Raw genomic sequence first — 15961 nt, forward strand, 5'->3', positions numbered from 1 at the left:
AATGTGGCTTTCTTCTGGCTCCAGGACCAGCCTGCGGCCCCCGCCGGGGCTCTGAAGCATTTGAATCCGATTGTGAGCAGATTATAAAGGTTCTCAGATGTTTCTCCTACTGGAATCTGACCTGTTCCTCTGCTGTTTTTCCTATTTGAATGGAGATTAAAGTCTTATCTGGCCTGCTCATATCCTTTTAATTTCCTCTAGAAAATTAAAAAAATACACTTTGTACATTTCTTATTCAAGCATATATATTTTTTCTGGCATCTAAAAAATACTTTCATCCCCATCAGCCTTTGGTGAACCCAACTAGATGCTTCAAAATGTGTTTTTGAGTCCCACAGCAGTTTTTGTTCCTAGTCACACATTTGTGACTCATTCCAGCCTTCCAACCCACTGCTAGTCGTCTCAGCAGCAGAGCGTGAGGTGACAAAGCCTTGGTCAGAGCTCCACATTGTTCTGAGATTCCTACTCTGAAATCTCACACCAAACACGGCTGATTGCCCACATTGCTTGCAGATGTTGAGCAGTGGGCTCGGTGCTCAGAGAGAAGGGGCTTTGGAGCAGCCCACGGTCCGGTCTGGCCATGGGACTGCAGGCCCGGGAGCCCGTATGAGGCAGGGCAGAAGCTGAGGTCAGAGGGCTCCCCACGAACAGGCCCGAGGCCTTTCCAGATCGCCACTGCTGCTGCTGCATTAGATTCTAGGCCTCATGAGTCCCAAGTCGACCCCCCGCATGCTGCCAATGCCCTTACACGAAGAGGAAACACAGGGCTCAGAGTCACGGTGCTCGCCCTCCTTGTAGACTGGAAGGTGGGCACTGGGCAGGGGTGGCAGGCAGCTGTTTCTGGCATTTTGAGCCATCTGGGGAGAAATGCGATGCTCTTCCAGACTGGAGGAAAAATGAAAAACAGCAATAAATACAGATAGCCAAGAGATACCTGACTGCTGACTATTGTGTAGCATCACAAATACAGGAAGCAGAAGTCCCTGAAATCCTTTTGTTAAGCTGACATTAGAAGATATTTAACGTTTAAAGGTATTGGCAGAAACTAGGAAGTACCCTTACTTCAGTCCTCGTAGTTCTTACAAATTTACAGAGATACATGGCTTAGTATCTTTCTAATGCACAATTATATTTTTTGGCTGTGGATGACATGGGAGCATGACATTTCTACCAAACAATTTAAGGCACCAATCAGAAAAGTCATGACATGTCATATCAACCATGACAAGAGCTGTGCAGGAATAAGAGCTTTGAGAATACAGCTTATTCTCTAAATGGTGCATACATGACGCTGGCATCTGGGTTGGTGGAGACGCCTGCAAGTCTCATCCATCCAGTGCGCATATATTGGGTGGTTCATCATGCCAGACCCTGAGCCAGGGGCAAGAGACAGGGACCCTGGCGAGCTCAGAGGCAGCAGGCTGAGGGACAGCAACTAGGTCGGCTTACAACAGGTCCCGAGGAAGGCTCTCCAGATGTGCACACCTGCTCTCCTTCAATGAGTCACTAGCCACCTGCTCCACAAGGGCTTGATGGGGGACACACCATGGCAAGTATGTGTCTACCCTTCCTAGGGCTGGGCCCTATGAAAAGGCTGCTCTTCAATGTCAGTTCCAGGGGCAAAAATAAGCCCTTAATTTCCTTGAGGGGCAGGAAAGGACCATGAGCGAGGTGAAGAGGCAAACAGAAGTATATACTTATGCTGCGGTGTTACAGGAAGGTTTAAGGCACCGCAGAAAAGGCCGGGTGGGGCAGGGTAAACCAGGAGCTTGGAGGTGCGTCAACTGAGAAGGACTAGATTTGATCCCTAGGGGAAAGAGATGTCACTGAAATGACACTCTGTGATGACGTGCTAGAAACATCATTCTGTCTACGGTTGCGGAGGGTGGCTGGGGACAAGGAGAACCGTAGGGGGCTCTCCTGGTCCGGGGGATGGACGGTTAGAGGAAGGGTTAGGTTAGGAGGGCAGGTGTGATGGGCTGTGGGGACAGGGGGGTGTTCGGTGTGGGGTTCTGGCTATGGTGCTTTGGAGGTTCTGATGCCAGCCGCTGAGGCAGGGGACCTCAGAAGATGGTGTTCATCTAGGAAACACTGAATTGGGGTGCTATGGGATGCATGTAGCATTCAGGGGCAAGTCTGGGCTGGAGTTAAGAGACTTGGCTGTGCACAGTGTGTGATGGAAACCAAAGAACAAGTAGGATGGGAGGGCCTGTGGGACACAAGACAGGTGAGTCCCAGCAGGGCCGTGGGCCGCTACCAGGAGGGCGTCAGCATGGCAACCGAGAGACACTGAGTGTCCTCCAGGGTCAGAAATTCAAAGGTCACCGTGGCTGTGGCAGCATTAACCTGGCCAAAGTCGCTGCCAGCCATGTGGGGCTGTGAAGGGAGAGGATGCTGGGCGAGGGGAGGCCAGAAGACCCGGGAGCCTCCAGGCTGAAAGGCCCTGGGAAAGAAGGCAGCAGGAGGGGAGGTTGAAGCTGGAGCAGAGGAGGTGTTAAAACGATAGAACAGAGTTTGGTCGGGAGAGAGGGGGTCTAGAATCCACACCGGGGTGAGGTTTGGGTGGGAGTAAGACGGCTGAGGGCAAGCAGGGGGCACACACTGGGGTGGGGAGGACCCTGCATTGCACAGAGGTAACGATTAGTTTTTATTTCCAACATTCCTTTTCTTGATTTTAAAATCAGGTAAATGTTTACAAGGAGAAATTGGGAAAATTTACAGAATATTCCTGCCCTCCCATTATCTATCTAGACACAATCACTCTTCACATTTGATATCTTTTCATTCTTTTTAAAAACATAAATGTATACTTAAAACCAACTTGGGATCAATCTAAGTGGTCAGCAGGCTAGATCCACACTCTTTTATAATTTGCTTTTTCACTTGGCAATATATTCTGAGGGTCTTCCTATGCATTAAATATTCTAAAACCTAGTTTTCAATACTGTTTTGTGTGCGTATGTGACTTATGTCATCAGCCTCCTACTTTGGGCATTTAGATTATGTCTCATTTTATAAATAATGCTGCAATAAATAGCCTCGTATGTATATCTGTAAATATCTGATTACTTCTAACTACAAAATCCTAGAAGTGGGATTACTGACTCCAAAAGTACTAGGATCTTGAATTGTGTAATGCATATTGTCAGAGTGTCTCCAAGATTACCAAGATTCTTGATGTACGCTCCCAGCAACACTGGGTTATCAGAGAGCGCTGGCTGTGCAAGGAGAGTCACAGACACTTCTAGAAGAGGCTGAGCCAATCCGGGATGTTAATATCCTGCTGCCATATCCAGTACCCCTGCGCTCCCCCATCACCTGCTTACTACATCACATGACTGTCCTCGCCTGGGCAGCTACCCTGTGTGCTTCTGAGGACAGGAATTCCATCTCATTTATTTTTGCATCCCTAGCAGTTAGCACACCATGTGGCACACAGAAGTGATATGCATATCTGTTGAATTGGCCCAGGGAGGGAGCTGGTGATGGGGCAACTGCTTTGTTGGAGTTTCCAGAAAATGAGGTGCTCTTGTTCTTTGAGGGACCACTTCCACAAATCAGGGGACAGCCACACGAGCTCCCCAGGCATGGAAAAGTGCCCTCTTCCTCCTCTCCACAATGTAGAATATCTGACCCAAGAATGAACTGTCCCCATTGGTGATCATACATTTATTAGAGTCCCAGTATCTGTATCTCTGATTAAAATATCCTTATGCCACTCTGTGAAGCCAGGGTTTTAGTAACTTTACAAGATAATTTAAAAATAGTTTTGGGCTATATTCTGGATCAGAAAAACAAACACAATACTGCTCAGATATAAGTGACATTTTGGAGACAATTAGGGAATACTAATATATATAATATTAAATTAACTTTCACTTTCTTAGGTGTAATACTGTGGTTAAGTACAGGATGTTCTTATTCTTAGGTATGCATGTTGAAAGTCTGCAACGTTCCTTCAAACAGTTCAGTAAAAATATGTTTATGTGTGTAAATTTCACTTTATGCATAGAGAGAGCATGTACAGAGGTGGCAGCTGCTCTAACACCTGGAAGCCCTTCATTGTAATAGACTGTCAACTTTTCTGTAGGTTTAAAAATACTGGTTGTATGTTTCAGAGAAAAAGGCATGATATTAGTTTGCATGTAAGTGATTAAAAATAAAAAGCTTGAAATATGAAGCACATGGTGACTAATTTTGAAATCAAATCAAACAGATCTCTGAGTACCTATCTATGGCATCGACCTTGACATATTTATAGGTCAAGTCGCAGATGGACAACAGGACTCAGCAAGATCTGGGTGTGGGGGCTCTGGCATTTCTGTGGGTATTTCTGTGTTTTATTTGTTGTTGTATCCCTGGTGCCTGCTTGTTCATTGTGAATTGCTATACAGTAAAACTGGAAATAAACTACTCAGCTATAGGGGACGATGAAATAAAGTATGGCACATTCATTTGAAATGAATGCATAAATGGAGGTCTTTTACCTGCTCTCTATACTCCCTTGTTTGCACCTATTCCTCTCAAGCGTTTGCTCTAGACAGGAAAAGGCACTTCCCATGCAAGTGGACTGCCCAGCCTGGGCTCCCCCAGAGCCCACAGGTGTCTAGGTCCCCAGGTCCCCAGGGAGAACAGAGGCTTTAGGTAATCAGACTGAAGTTTTGTTTATGTAAACAGGGTGGAAGAAAGGCCATGAAGACTGAATAAGACTTGACAGCTAAAACTGCATACTGTTGCTTTAAAAAGTCATCTAAAAATAAGTTGATTTGGTCTCTTAAACTCTGACACTCTAACCCAACAAGGTGACAGGTGCTCTGATGAGAGGCGGCAGAAAGAAAACAAGAGTCCTTTCTGGCTGGACCCATACTCCTTCTGGCCCTTTCCTTTGAAATTACCAACAAATGGCCAACATGTGACTTCTCCTGGACAAAGGCTGGAAGTGGCCGTGGGGATCCTGGAACCCAGCCATGTCACTTTTTGGGGGAAGAAACAGGAGGAAGGGAGAGACACAACCTCTTTCCCTTCAAAAATCCCCAAGAGATAAATAATATAGAGATAAATGATTTTTAATATGAACATTTTATTTTAGATTTTTAAATACATACACCTTACACTGCAGCTAACCAAAATGAAGTTTAAGAAAATAAATCCCGCCTGTAAGTGAGCCCGACTTACACTGGGCACTCGGTCCTGCGGCCGCTGGGCGTGACTGGCCGGCGCAGGGGCTCGCTGCTGCCCCACTGCACACTGGCCAGCCCCTTCCGCCTCGTCTTCCCGGTGTTGGTCATGATCTGGTGGAAGGAAAGCAGATATGGGGCTGGAAAATCATCTACTTGAGAGGTGACTTAGAATAAAACTTGCTACATTTGATAAAATTAATCTAGATTAATAAGAAGAGGCTTTGCAAATAAATGAGGAAGTGTTAGGATACAGATTATTCAGATAAACAGAAATTTTGGGGAAAAAAATCCCTGTAGGTTTGCATATTATACCATTTAGGAGTATAAATAAAAAAAAATCAAACCATGGGAAAAAGAAGAAACAGTTGAATATAGTACTTACCACGTTTGGAGAGGAGTGACTTTTGAAAATGAGAAGGGAAAAGATCTGGTTTCATAAAAAATTAACATTTCCCCACATATAATATGTTAAAGAGAAGCCAAATTAACTGGTAAACATTAAACTGGGAAGAAAAATTTGCAGCAAATTTAACAGATACAATATCGAAATTTTCACGAGTTAAGGAACTCTTACAAATCAGTAAGTAAACACTTGATAGGTAACTGGGCAAAGAATTCAAGCAGCCGAGTCAGAAAATAGAAAATATCACCAATAAATAGAAGAAAAAACAACCAACTTTACAAGTAATTGAAAACTACAACTTTATGAAAAAGGTATCATTCTTCAATTATTAAATGAGTGACAAAGAAATGATCCCACAAGAGGGGCATGGAAATTCGAGACGGCTCCTTTGGGAAGCTACTTGGCATTTTATATCAAGAGTCAGACAAATGTTCAGGTCCTTGGGTGTAAAACCTAGTGAAAGAATTCAAAATACTGAATATATTAAACAAAGTTGTTGCAAAATCATAACAGAGTAAAAATGGAACAATCTGGCCATCCAGTAATAGGGGAATGATGAAGTCAAATAGGACACATTCATCTGGAATATTACATGGCTGTTTACAATAACAAAAACTAGGTTATAACAAAGCAAAATGCTTATTTAAAAATCAGGTTATCCTACTATACATAAATGATGCTTTCACTATGCTGCAAGTGCACGGAAAGAATAGAAGGAAATGAGCACTAAAATGGGGCTACACAGAATAGGCGAGCCAAAGAGTAATTGCTCTTCTTTTTTCCAAGGTTTCTATAATATGTTAAGAAAAATTATTTAAGAAAGAAACCATGGTGAAGCTCATGAAATCTGAGTGAAGTCTGAGGACTGTCCCAACACCAGTTCCTGGTTTGGCACGCTGCTCAGTCACACAAGACAGTACACTGGAGAGGCTTGGGTGAAGGGTTCACAGGACCTCTGCTCCACTTTTCAACTTCTTGTGAGTCAGTAATTATTTCAAAATAAAGAGTAAAAACCAAAACCACCCCCAACCCCCAGCAAAAAACAAAAACATTAAATATTGGAATTACATCTTTGATTTCTTGATTTTTGCTGAAAGGCGACTTGGGTTTATCTTGTCTTTGAGGTACAGAGAAGAGAAAAAGGGCCATTTTCCTGTGGAGAGAATCAGCAGGTCTCACCTGCCCAGTGGGGACAGGTGGGGTCGAACCTGCATTGGTCAGGGGGTGGGGCAGGTTGAAGGGAGTAAGGGAAAAAGAGGAGAAGAGAAGGTGGGAGGCCTCTAACTTCTTGGAGAAAATGGGCAGAATTAAGCTTTCCAAAGAACTAAAATGTAGTTTCATTTCCCTTTCTATCTCCTGTGAACTTTGTGAAAGAAGGCAGTTTGAACTGCAACCACTTTGTACCACTGTCCGCTCCCGCCTCGGCTCCCTGTTGCACTGCCCCTCCTGTGCGGAGGATCAAGTGTACATGCCCACCCTCACCACCAGGGCAGGCCCCTGCGGTCCAGCTTCCAACGGTACCTTATGACCACTCATGTGCCTTTTCCCCCACATCGTGCCAGTCAGAACACCTGGGTCTTTCCACAGGCTAAGAAGGCTAAGTCTTAAGCTACTGGAAAAGTGGGGACAGGGCCAATGTGGGTTCTTTGGGTCTGTTGCTAGCCCTCTGTCGCCACCTCCCCCACACCACTGTCCTTACAAGCAAACCGAACCCGATTCCTTCCCAGAGGAGAGAGAACATACCATACAGTTGAGAATGTTTTAGCCTTACGAAAACCCTGTCAGCTATGCCATCTCCTTAACGCTTCACAGGCTCAAGAAATAATTTAAGGTGGATGGTGTTTGTCCTCTGTCACAGATGAGGAAACAGCCTGGCTGGTGGCCAGAACTCTCTGATCTGTTATCAGAATGCCTGAGGAAAGGTCCCTTGTGCGGAGGGCTAAGTATGCAGCACCCAGCACTGCGCTTGGCTTGCCCAGCATCTCAGCAGCTGCTTTCACAGGGCCTGTGTACTGTCCACCTCACAACCGGCTGTGTGGGCAGCGTGGTCCCCAGGAGATCTCCAGGCCCAGCTCTGGGTCCTCAACTGCGAAGGAGTCTTTCTGACCGGGAAAGACCTTAAAGGGTGTCTAATCCACCAACCTGCTGCCTACACTGAGTTCCACAGAAATGCTTCAGGGATTGTTGGGAGAAAAGGGAGAAAGGGATCCTGACAACCACTGTACTTGTCCAGCAGAACCCAGCTTCTGTGTGAGAGATGGAGACTGTTTGAAACCAGATTCTCCTACTAAAAAAATGTGGTAGATTTAACCACAATAAAAAATGCACAGCATAGGATTTAGCTGAATGTAATTTATTCAGTAGTAAAAGATGGTCAACACATGTCAATTTAGGGAAAAAAAATATTTCCAATTTGCTAGTTTTTTAGTATTGGTGAATCACTTATGGTAATTATGATATGTTATAAAGCAGTATGAATTTTTCTAAGAAAATACAGGTAATACTACTTATCTCTCTCTCTGTCTCTCTGTCTCTATCTCTCTCTCCATCCATCCATCCATCCATCCATCCATCCATCCATCCATCCACATACAAAATCATTTGGAAACTGAAGCTGATGCTGTGAGCTTTCTACCCAATATCCACCCTCTCCTTCTTAGCCAACAGTACTCTGATTCTGATGGCACCAAATTGTGTCTACTTAAAAATACTCTCCTTAGTTCTGACTTAGTTCTGACCAGTTAAGAAGTAAGCGGAGGTCCCAGCATCTAACCTGGGGAAAGCCACTGCAGAGGGGGCGGGTTTGGCTTTCTTTCTGATTTTCTCACGGATTTGTGCCAGGGGCTGCATCCATCATCTTAAGACCAAGAGGCAACAAGCCCCTGAATGAAGGGCTGGCACCTGGGGCAGGACAGCCGCAGAGCTATGGAACTGAAGTTCAAGGCCCCAGAGGGGCCCAAGCAATGTGTTCACATGGTCATGTTTTTGTAAAATTAGAAAAAGTAGGGCATTTTTTTTCAGGGATCAAGCTCTAGGCAGAAGACGGAGAAAGAGTCCTAGTCTCCCTCAGGGATGCTTCATTACCTGGTTTCATCAGTCAAGAGAAGGGTATTTTAACTGCAGTCACTTGACACTGCTGTTTCTATCTACCCCACTGACTTCTCTTGTCACACTTCCTCTCATGTTGATTGAGTGGTGCTGGAATGGCCAAAAGCAATTTGGGATTTAGCTAAGTGGATGCTGAAAATAGGTGACACTTAATTTGGGTTGAATGGGATATATTTCTGTGGTTCCCAGTCACTTCACTTCTGTGCATAGCCAAACAATCACTAGCTTCCTGGTGTAGGAATGGCTTCTAGGAATTCCCTATGTTGTCAGACTATTTATGAATATTCAGTGCAGAAGAAAACTTGACATGCCCCCAAATCTTAGAGTTTATTTATAGAAGAAATTTAAGGAAGGTTTTCTCAAATTTAACAACAATCCTAAAAGTTGCGCATTGTTACAGAAAACTAAATGTGAGGCCAAAAGAAAATTTTCTAATCCATCAGTCGTAAGAAACAAAATTTGATCAACTATGTTACAGGAAGGATGAATTTCTCTTCTTTCTCTATAGAAAAATTATAAACTCATTGTCATATAGGTAGAAGCAATCAAAGGGCATAAAACAAAAAATACATGGACAAAAACCTTGGAGGTATGCCAAGCAGCTAGTTAGTAAAAACATTATTTTTATGTGTGTGGTATCTGTCAGTTCTTAAATTTGTATTTGCTGTGATTTATTTGCTCATTTTCATTCTGAATTAAGTATTCACTTCTATATTAACTTTGTAATTCTTTACTTTAAAGAAGGCCTCCAAAAGCCTATAAGGTGGAGGCCCCACAAAACCTGGGATCTTTGATGGGCAGGATGAAGGCAGGCATGAGAGAGCTCACAGGTCTGATGCCCCGGGACGATCAGTGGGCCTGATAGGGGAGGACTGTCTGCTTTTCACCATAGAGCCCAACTGTAATTGATCAAAGATAAGATACCGAGATAACGGAAGGGTAACAGAATTATGGCTGGAATTATGGTTGTAGTAGTATTCTGTGTACTTTTGACTTTTCGGTAATAAGCATATATTTCTTTTGTAACTGAACAAAAAACATAAGAAATAAACTGACAAAGACAAGGATTTGGATTATTGGGGCTTACGATTTCCCCCTGCTTGTTCGGTTTGTGTTTTATACACAAGAATGTGGACTTTCAGTTAGCTTCAGTCTATGCCCTAATATAATCACCTCCTTGAATACTAGAGTCAGCCAGAGCAGGAACCATCGATTGAAAGTGATTAGAAAAACTCTCAAAGTGGAGACAAATTTGTAAAAATATACAAAAGCAAAAATTAGAAACGGAGGCCCTTCCTTCTCTGGCACTGGTTTTTGCTGCAAGCCAAAGGAAGGCGTAGTGCCTCAGCCCCACGGAAGCAGCAGGAGGGGCAGCAGGGCCCTGGGGCCCTCCCTGCGCCCGAGGGGCTTGGCCCACACCCACTGCAGAGGCCCAGCTAACCTCGAGTTCTGCCCAAGTGGCTCTGTCCCTGTGGCCCAGACTCTGACGTCAGAACCACTGAAGGATAGAATAAAGATGCAGATTTCCGGGCCACTCTCAGCTTCCCCGGAGGCGGGGCTAACAGCCTTTCAGGCAACCTCTTTTAAACTAAATGAATTTGGGTCTTCATTTGGCAGAGGGGAAAGAAAATTTGGAAACGAGTAATTAGCATTTATAATAGGTATTCCCCCCAAACTGAATCTATGTTTAGAAATTAGACCTATAATAATTATGAGTAGTTCACACAGAGTTCTTTCAAGTTTCCAATACAGAATACAATTCCCGGGAAAACTGGTAGCTCTTCAGAAGGTGGCACAGCTTAGAGGTGAAGAGCAGGGAGGCTAGGCTCACGTGACCCTCCGGAATTCCCTTAACCTTTCTCAGCCTCAGTTTCATCTATAAAACGCAGTCGTTTGCTGGGAGGATGACATTAAGTGGAGTTAGAAAGTGAAGCCGTTACCACAGGTGTTGGCCCGTGACATATGCTGAGCTAATCTAAGACATGCCTGCTGCTGCTGAAGGTAAATGAACAGTAAGTTTATGCTTCAAAATAAAAACAAAAAACTGAGATTATATGATAAATATCCATACCTCCTAAACCAAGATAATGAAGATATACAAATCAGGACAGTCTTATTAGGAAGAATTAAATGATTTTTGGCATAGTATAGATGATACTAAAAATTCAGAAAAAAGATGGCAGGGAAAAGAAGCTGGCAAGTCACCAGCCTCCACCTGCTTATGAACGTAGCCTGAAGAAGAAACATGGCATGCCGCATTTCACCAGAATTACAAGCAAGCAATGCATTTCCTGTGACTACTGCCACTCTCATCCAAGTGCAGGAAAAGTGACTGGTTCTCTGTGGTCTTCAGCACTTTTTGTGGCCTGGGCTCTGCAGCCCACAGGAACTGCATGCTAGAACTCTGGAGCGCAAGGACCAGCAGTGTGGCCTTGGCAGGAAGTGGGTGGCTGCAAATGCTCAGCAGGGGGTGAGCTACAGGGTCCAGGAATCCTGGGAAAGGCTTGCTTCCACCTGTGCACAGCCAGGTGGGCTGCTCCAGGCACCCCTACCCTTGCATTTTGGTGTATAACACCAATTCCTGGGATTATGGAAAGGAGGTCTGGGGCAAAGGGTAGACTATTTATAACCCACCTTTGGTGGTCTGACTTTGAAAAATCAGGGGCTAGCTGTAACATTGCAGGACTGTTAGGTAGAAGGATAGACCTGAGCAACTGGGGAAAGGGAAGATAAGGTTCAAGGAAAGAACCGTCCAAACTTCACCCAGTTAGGCAGTCCCACTTGAAGACAATAAAGGCTTTGCAGGGAGGTAACTTCTTTGCCTATAGGGACCAGGACAAATCTGTCCCAACCAGATCACCACGTAGGCACAAAGAACAAAACTATGACCACACTTAACCACACCTTTTCATAGTCTCATTAAAATAAAATTTACATTTCAGTTTTGCTTCCCCCACTGGCTCGCCCCTGGGCTTTTCTGTGCACATTTTGGGAAAAGACATGTGCACCGAGAGGAATGGGTATATAACCACAACTATTAATCAAATGACATCACCCTGTCCATCAAGAGGCGCTTCTGGACTAGGACATGACTTAAAGACCCTCCCCTAAAAGACTGGGGCCTTTGACTACCTTGACTCTGGCCTACTCTGCCCTCAGACTGTATTCAAATAAAACTTCCGCTTTGCTTTGCTATTGTGTTTCTGCCTTTCAATTCTTTGTTTTGGTGGGGAGAAGAGACACGACCTGCCAACCCACGACCTGCCAACCCACGACCTGCCAACCCACAAGCCTCTCCTGCTGTTAACCTCCACCTCTCCAGCAGTAGCAGATTTCTCTGCTCTGTGCCCTGTTTTGGTAGGTAACTTCTCGGAGGTAACAGCTTTGTTTTAAACGTTTTTGGCATTCTGCCGTAAGTTAGGCAAATGTCACAGGTTCAAAAACTCTTTTTGAATATACAGTTTTCTGACACAGTGTTTCAAAAAGTCAACATCTTTCCACTGGTCTTGAAAAATTTGCAGTCTACCTAGTATATCAGAATAGAAGGCACAAATCATGATTTGGGGGCACATAATGCCCAGCACAATGTCTTCTCTCCTTGGCAGGTGCCCGTGTTTGGCATAGTTATGAAGACATGAGCTTTAAAGCCCTTGAGTGTATCACCAGAGCAAAAGGCTCTTTCAAAACCACTGGCCCAGCACACTGAGGTTGGCAGGCTGGCAATTTCAAATCAAGACTGGGTTACTGAGGGTTTAGAATGACTAATGAACCAAGTCAGCAAAACTGGGAGTGGACACACAGCCTCAGTGATTACTGCTTGACATTATGTTTTCTAATAAGACTTTAAAATGTTCCTACTAAGATCCTATGGTAACCTGGTATAGCAGGTTGAATGGTGGCCCACAAATAGCTATGTCCATGTGCTAACCCTCAGGACCTGTGAATATGACCTTGTTTGGAAAAATAAGTCTTTGCTGATGTAATTAAGTTAAGGATCTGGAGATGAAGAGATCATCCTCGATTATCCTAATTCCATAAGGAGTGTCTTTAAAAGATACCCGAGAATCCAGAGAGGAGAAGGCCATGTGGAGATGGAGGCAGCGTTTGGAGTGGGCAGCTGCACGCTAAGGAGCACCTGTGCCACCTGAGGCTGGAGAGCAAGGATTCTCCGCAGAGCGGGCACAGGGGGCAGGGCCGAGCTGACATCTTGGTTCCAGACTTCCGTCCAGAACTGTGAGAGAGTAAGTTTCTGCTGTTCTAAGCCATCCACAGTAATGGCAAGTTGTTACTGGAGCCCTAGAAACCAACTTGGTCTTTACGGCTATGTAACGAACTATCTGCACTTCATTCTTAAGCTCACATCTCCACTGAAAGGTACCAGATACAAACGAGATAAGGAAGCAAGCAAGAAACTTCTGCTGGGTTATAGGCATTTCCCTCTGGTCACAGGACAGTGCATATACATTAAGGAGATTTAGAACAGCACCCTATGGTAAACAAAATGCCACCATTTCCAGGTGTCACCGAACCGGGTTATTGACTGATTAGAAAGCTGTCTCCCTTTGTGCCTCTCCAATCTGCATGATTAAATGGGCAGTTCCAGCACATTCTGCATCTTGTTTTGCTGATGTTGTTGTTAAAAGTCTTCACCATATCAACATAAGATCTCACCCACAGCAAGCATTTTCCTGGGTGGAGGTGCTATGGGCCACTCAGCCAAGGGGCTGTACTCAGGTTTCCGTCAAAGCTGCAGGCACATCCCTGCAGACTCTCACCTGCTGGGGTGCTTGTGTCTGAGGGAAAGTCCCAACAGCACAGGGCTGTGTTTTTGAAAGCTTCTGCCACCACCTTCCAAACAAGCCCCACCAATCTGCTTCCTCTGTTTTCCTCAACTCTTGCCCATGAAGCAGTAAAGTCTCGCTTTTAAAAATGCACATCCTCTCATGGAGTTCGGTCCCTCCCTGACAAGGCCCGCATTCTGCCAAAGGGAAATGAAGGTCGAGTCAGGGCTCAAGACCCATCAAGTACTTGGAGCCCAACTGCCTCACTTCAGACCTTCCTCCGGCACCTCCCCACTTGACCTAATGTAAACAGAGTCTGCACAGTCAGTTGCAGTCCTTCTGTCTTTGAGACACTTTAAGGACAGTGGCACTGGGCAGGCAGCAGGCCTGGTCCGTGACGTGGATCTGGTGGGCACTGTGCACCCAGCCTCCTTCAGTCATCGCCCTTCTGTCACTCCTGTCCCCGACACTCTATTCTCCATAAAGTAGCAGAGCAAAAACAGAAGTTGATATATTAGAACATAAGCCACAGCAAGTCACTCCTCCGCGCTGAATCCTCTGCTGATTTCCCAGGCAAGCAGAGTAAAGTACAACACCCTTACCTACAAGCCCCCATAACTGGGCCTCCAGCCTCAGGTTCCATGGGCACTCGCTGTACGCCAGCCTGAATGAGGAGGAAGACCCAGGCCAGGCGACCAGGGAGACCAGTGCCCAGGGTGAGGCGCTGGAGGGCAGCCCCGGGAAGGCGCCTCCGCTTCCACCCACTCCTACGAAGGTTCATGCCGCCGGCACCCACCATCTTTTTTCCTCCTGAGATTTCAAGGCCCATGTCCCCGATCCAGTCAACCACCGGCTTCAAAGTCCCAGGAGCTCCTTTTAATGCCTTTGGCCTTCAGCCCTGTGTGCTTGGCTGTCTGTCACAGGACCTCCGTCTGGGCTGGATTTCATCCCTGGCCATTGCTCTCCCTTCAGAATCACACGCCGGCACCACACAGTCACACAGGCTCACCCCTGTGTGCTCTGATCGAGGCTTCATGAGACGCCGGTGGGCCCCGACACTGCCTGGCTGAGCCACAGCTCCCTCCCGGCTCATGCCCTTCCCTATGGAGCCAGTGGCTGGTAACCACGGCTTCTAGAGCTGGCTAACCAGGAGAGTTGCTGGGGGGCTCTCACAGTTTAGGTCATGGCCCCATCACAGACCCAGGACTCCACAGGCCCCTCGGATGCGTGGGCTGCCCACACAGTCCAGCCTGAACCACTCCCACCTTCTGTTTTCTGTGGCGCTGCATTCGCCTGGTTCTCCTCAGGCCTCTCTGACTGTTCCTGTCTGTCCTTCTCGGGGTCCCTCCTCTTTCTCCCACTCCTGACATGTCCTCAGCGCCTCCCTCTCTCCCTCTCCACCTCAGTGGGCAACCTCATCTGCCGGATGGCTTGAGCCATCACCGAAGATTTCCGAGTCTACTGCAGTCTTCCCTTTGAACAGATAAGGTGCAGGAAAATTAAGAAGCTGGACAGGTAGACGATCACTACGAAGGATGCGCATACCTTTGATATTACGAAAGCTTCTGGCATGTACCTTTTAGTCATACGCTGATCCCTCTTCTTTCATCAGCAGGCCTTTTAGTGACAGGTAGCTAGGGCTGCCGTGCACTTCAGGGCCACTGAAAGCAAGCTGGCTAACACGGAACTTCTCACACACACAGGGCTGGAACACCTTATGTGTTACTGCAGACACTAAACCCATCAATGGTCCATCTCTCCTTTCTATTTCAGGACCCCCACCCCTTCACGTGCTACTTACTCCCAAGTACTCCGTGGTCAGAAGCTTCTCCCCTGAGAGTTCTCCAAGCTGGGGCTGGATCAGTTCATCTTTGTCCAGAGCAGCTTCCATAGTGTCATGGTCCTCCTGTTTCAAAGGAGACATGGGGTGAATGCTCTGGACCGCCTGCTGGAAGTTCCAGAGGGGTGGCCCCCCGACTGGGCACCTGCCATGAAGTGAGAGTGCCTTCACCCAGCCACAGCAACTTGTGGGTTTGTATTTCCAAAGGTCTCAGGGCAGTCTGCTGTCTGATTTTTGACAAAGGTGCAAAATCAAGTGTTGAAAGTCAAAAGCTTTTTCAACAAACAGTGCTGGAGCAACTGGACATGCACAGGAAAAAGAAAATGAATCTCAAGCTAATTCTCATGCCTTACATAAAAATTAACTCCAAATGAACCATGGAGTTAAATGTAAAACTATTAAAATGGTTAGAAAAAATAGGAGAGAATCTTCAGAATCCATGGCTAGGCAACACTTGACACCAAAAGCATTATCCATAAAAGGATTGATATTTGTTGGATTGATAAAATTGGATTTTATTGAAATTTTAAAACCTTTTATCTGTTAAAGACCCTTAATCACCTCTATTAAGAGGATAGAAAGAGAAGCTATAGACTGGGAGAAAGTATTTGGAAACCACATATTTGACAAAGGACTAGTATCTAAATAT

General features: G+C 45.7%; 1 protein-coding gene across 3 annotated transcripts in view; it reads right to left on the reverse strand.

Annotated features, from left to right (window-relative positions):
• Positions 1–227: 227 nt before the first annotated feature.
• The window catches only part of ARMC9 (armadillo repeat containing 9), a 118333-nt gene continuing 102599 nt past the window's right edge, over positions 228–15961 (reverse strand). For all 3 annotated transcript variants that reach the window (XM_036997768.2, XM_017679750.3, XM_017679752.3), the window contains exons 20-22: positions 15274–15378; positions 5176–5291; positions 228–885 (exon numbers count right to left, since the gene is read on the reverse strand). In XM_036997768.2, coding sequence (XP_036853663.2) covers positions 690–885; positions 5176–5291; positions 15274–15378 — 417 coding nt within the window. In that variant the 3' untranslated portion in view covers positions 228–689. The remainder of the gene's footprint in view (positions 886–5175; positions 5292–15273; positions 15379–15961) is intronic.

This window comes from Manis javanica, chromosome 12, assembly GCF_040802235.1.
Source record: "Manis javanica isolate MJ-LG chromosome 12, MJ_LKY, whole genome shotgun sequence".
In the NCBI taxonomy this organism is placed as follows: Eukaryota; Metazoa; Chordata; class Mammalia; order Pholidota; family Manidae; genus Manis; species Manis javanica.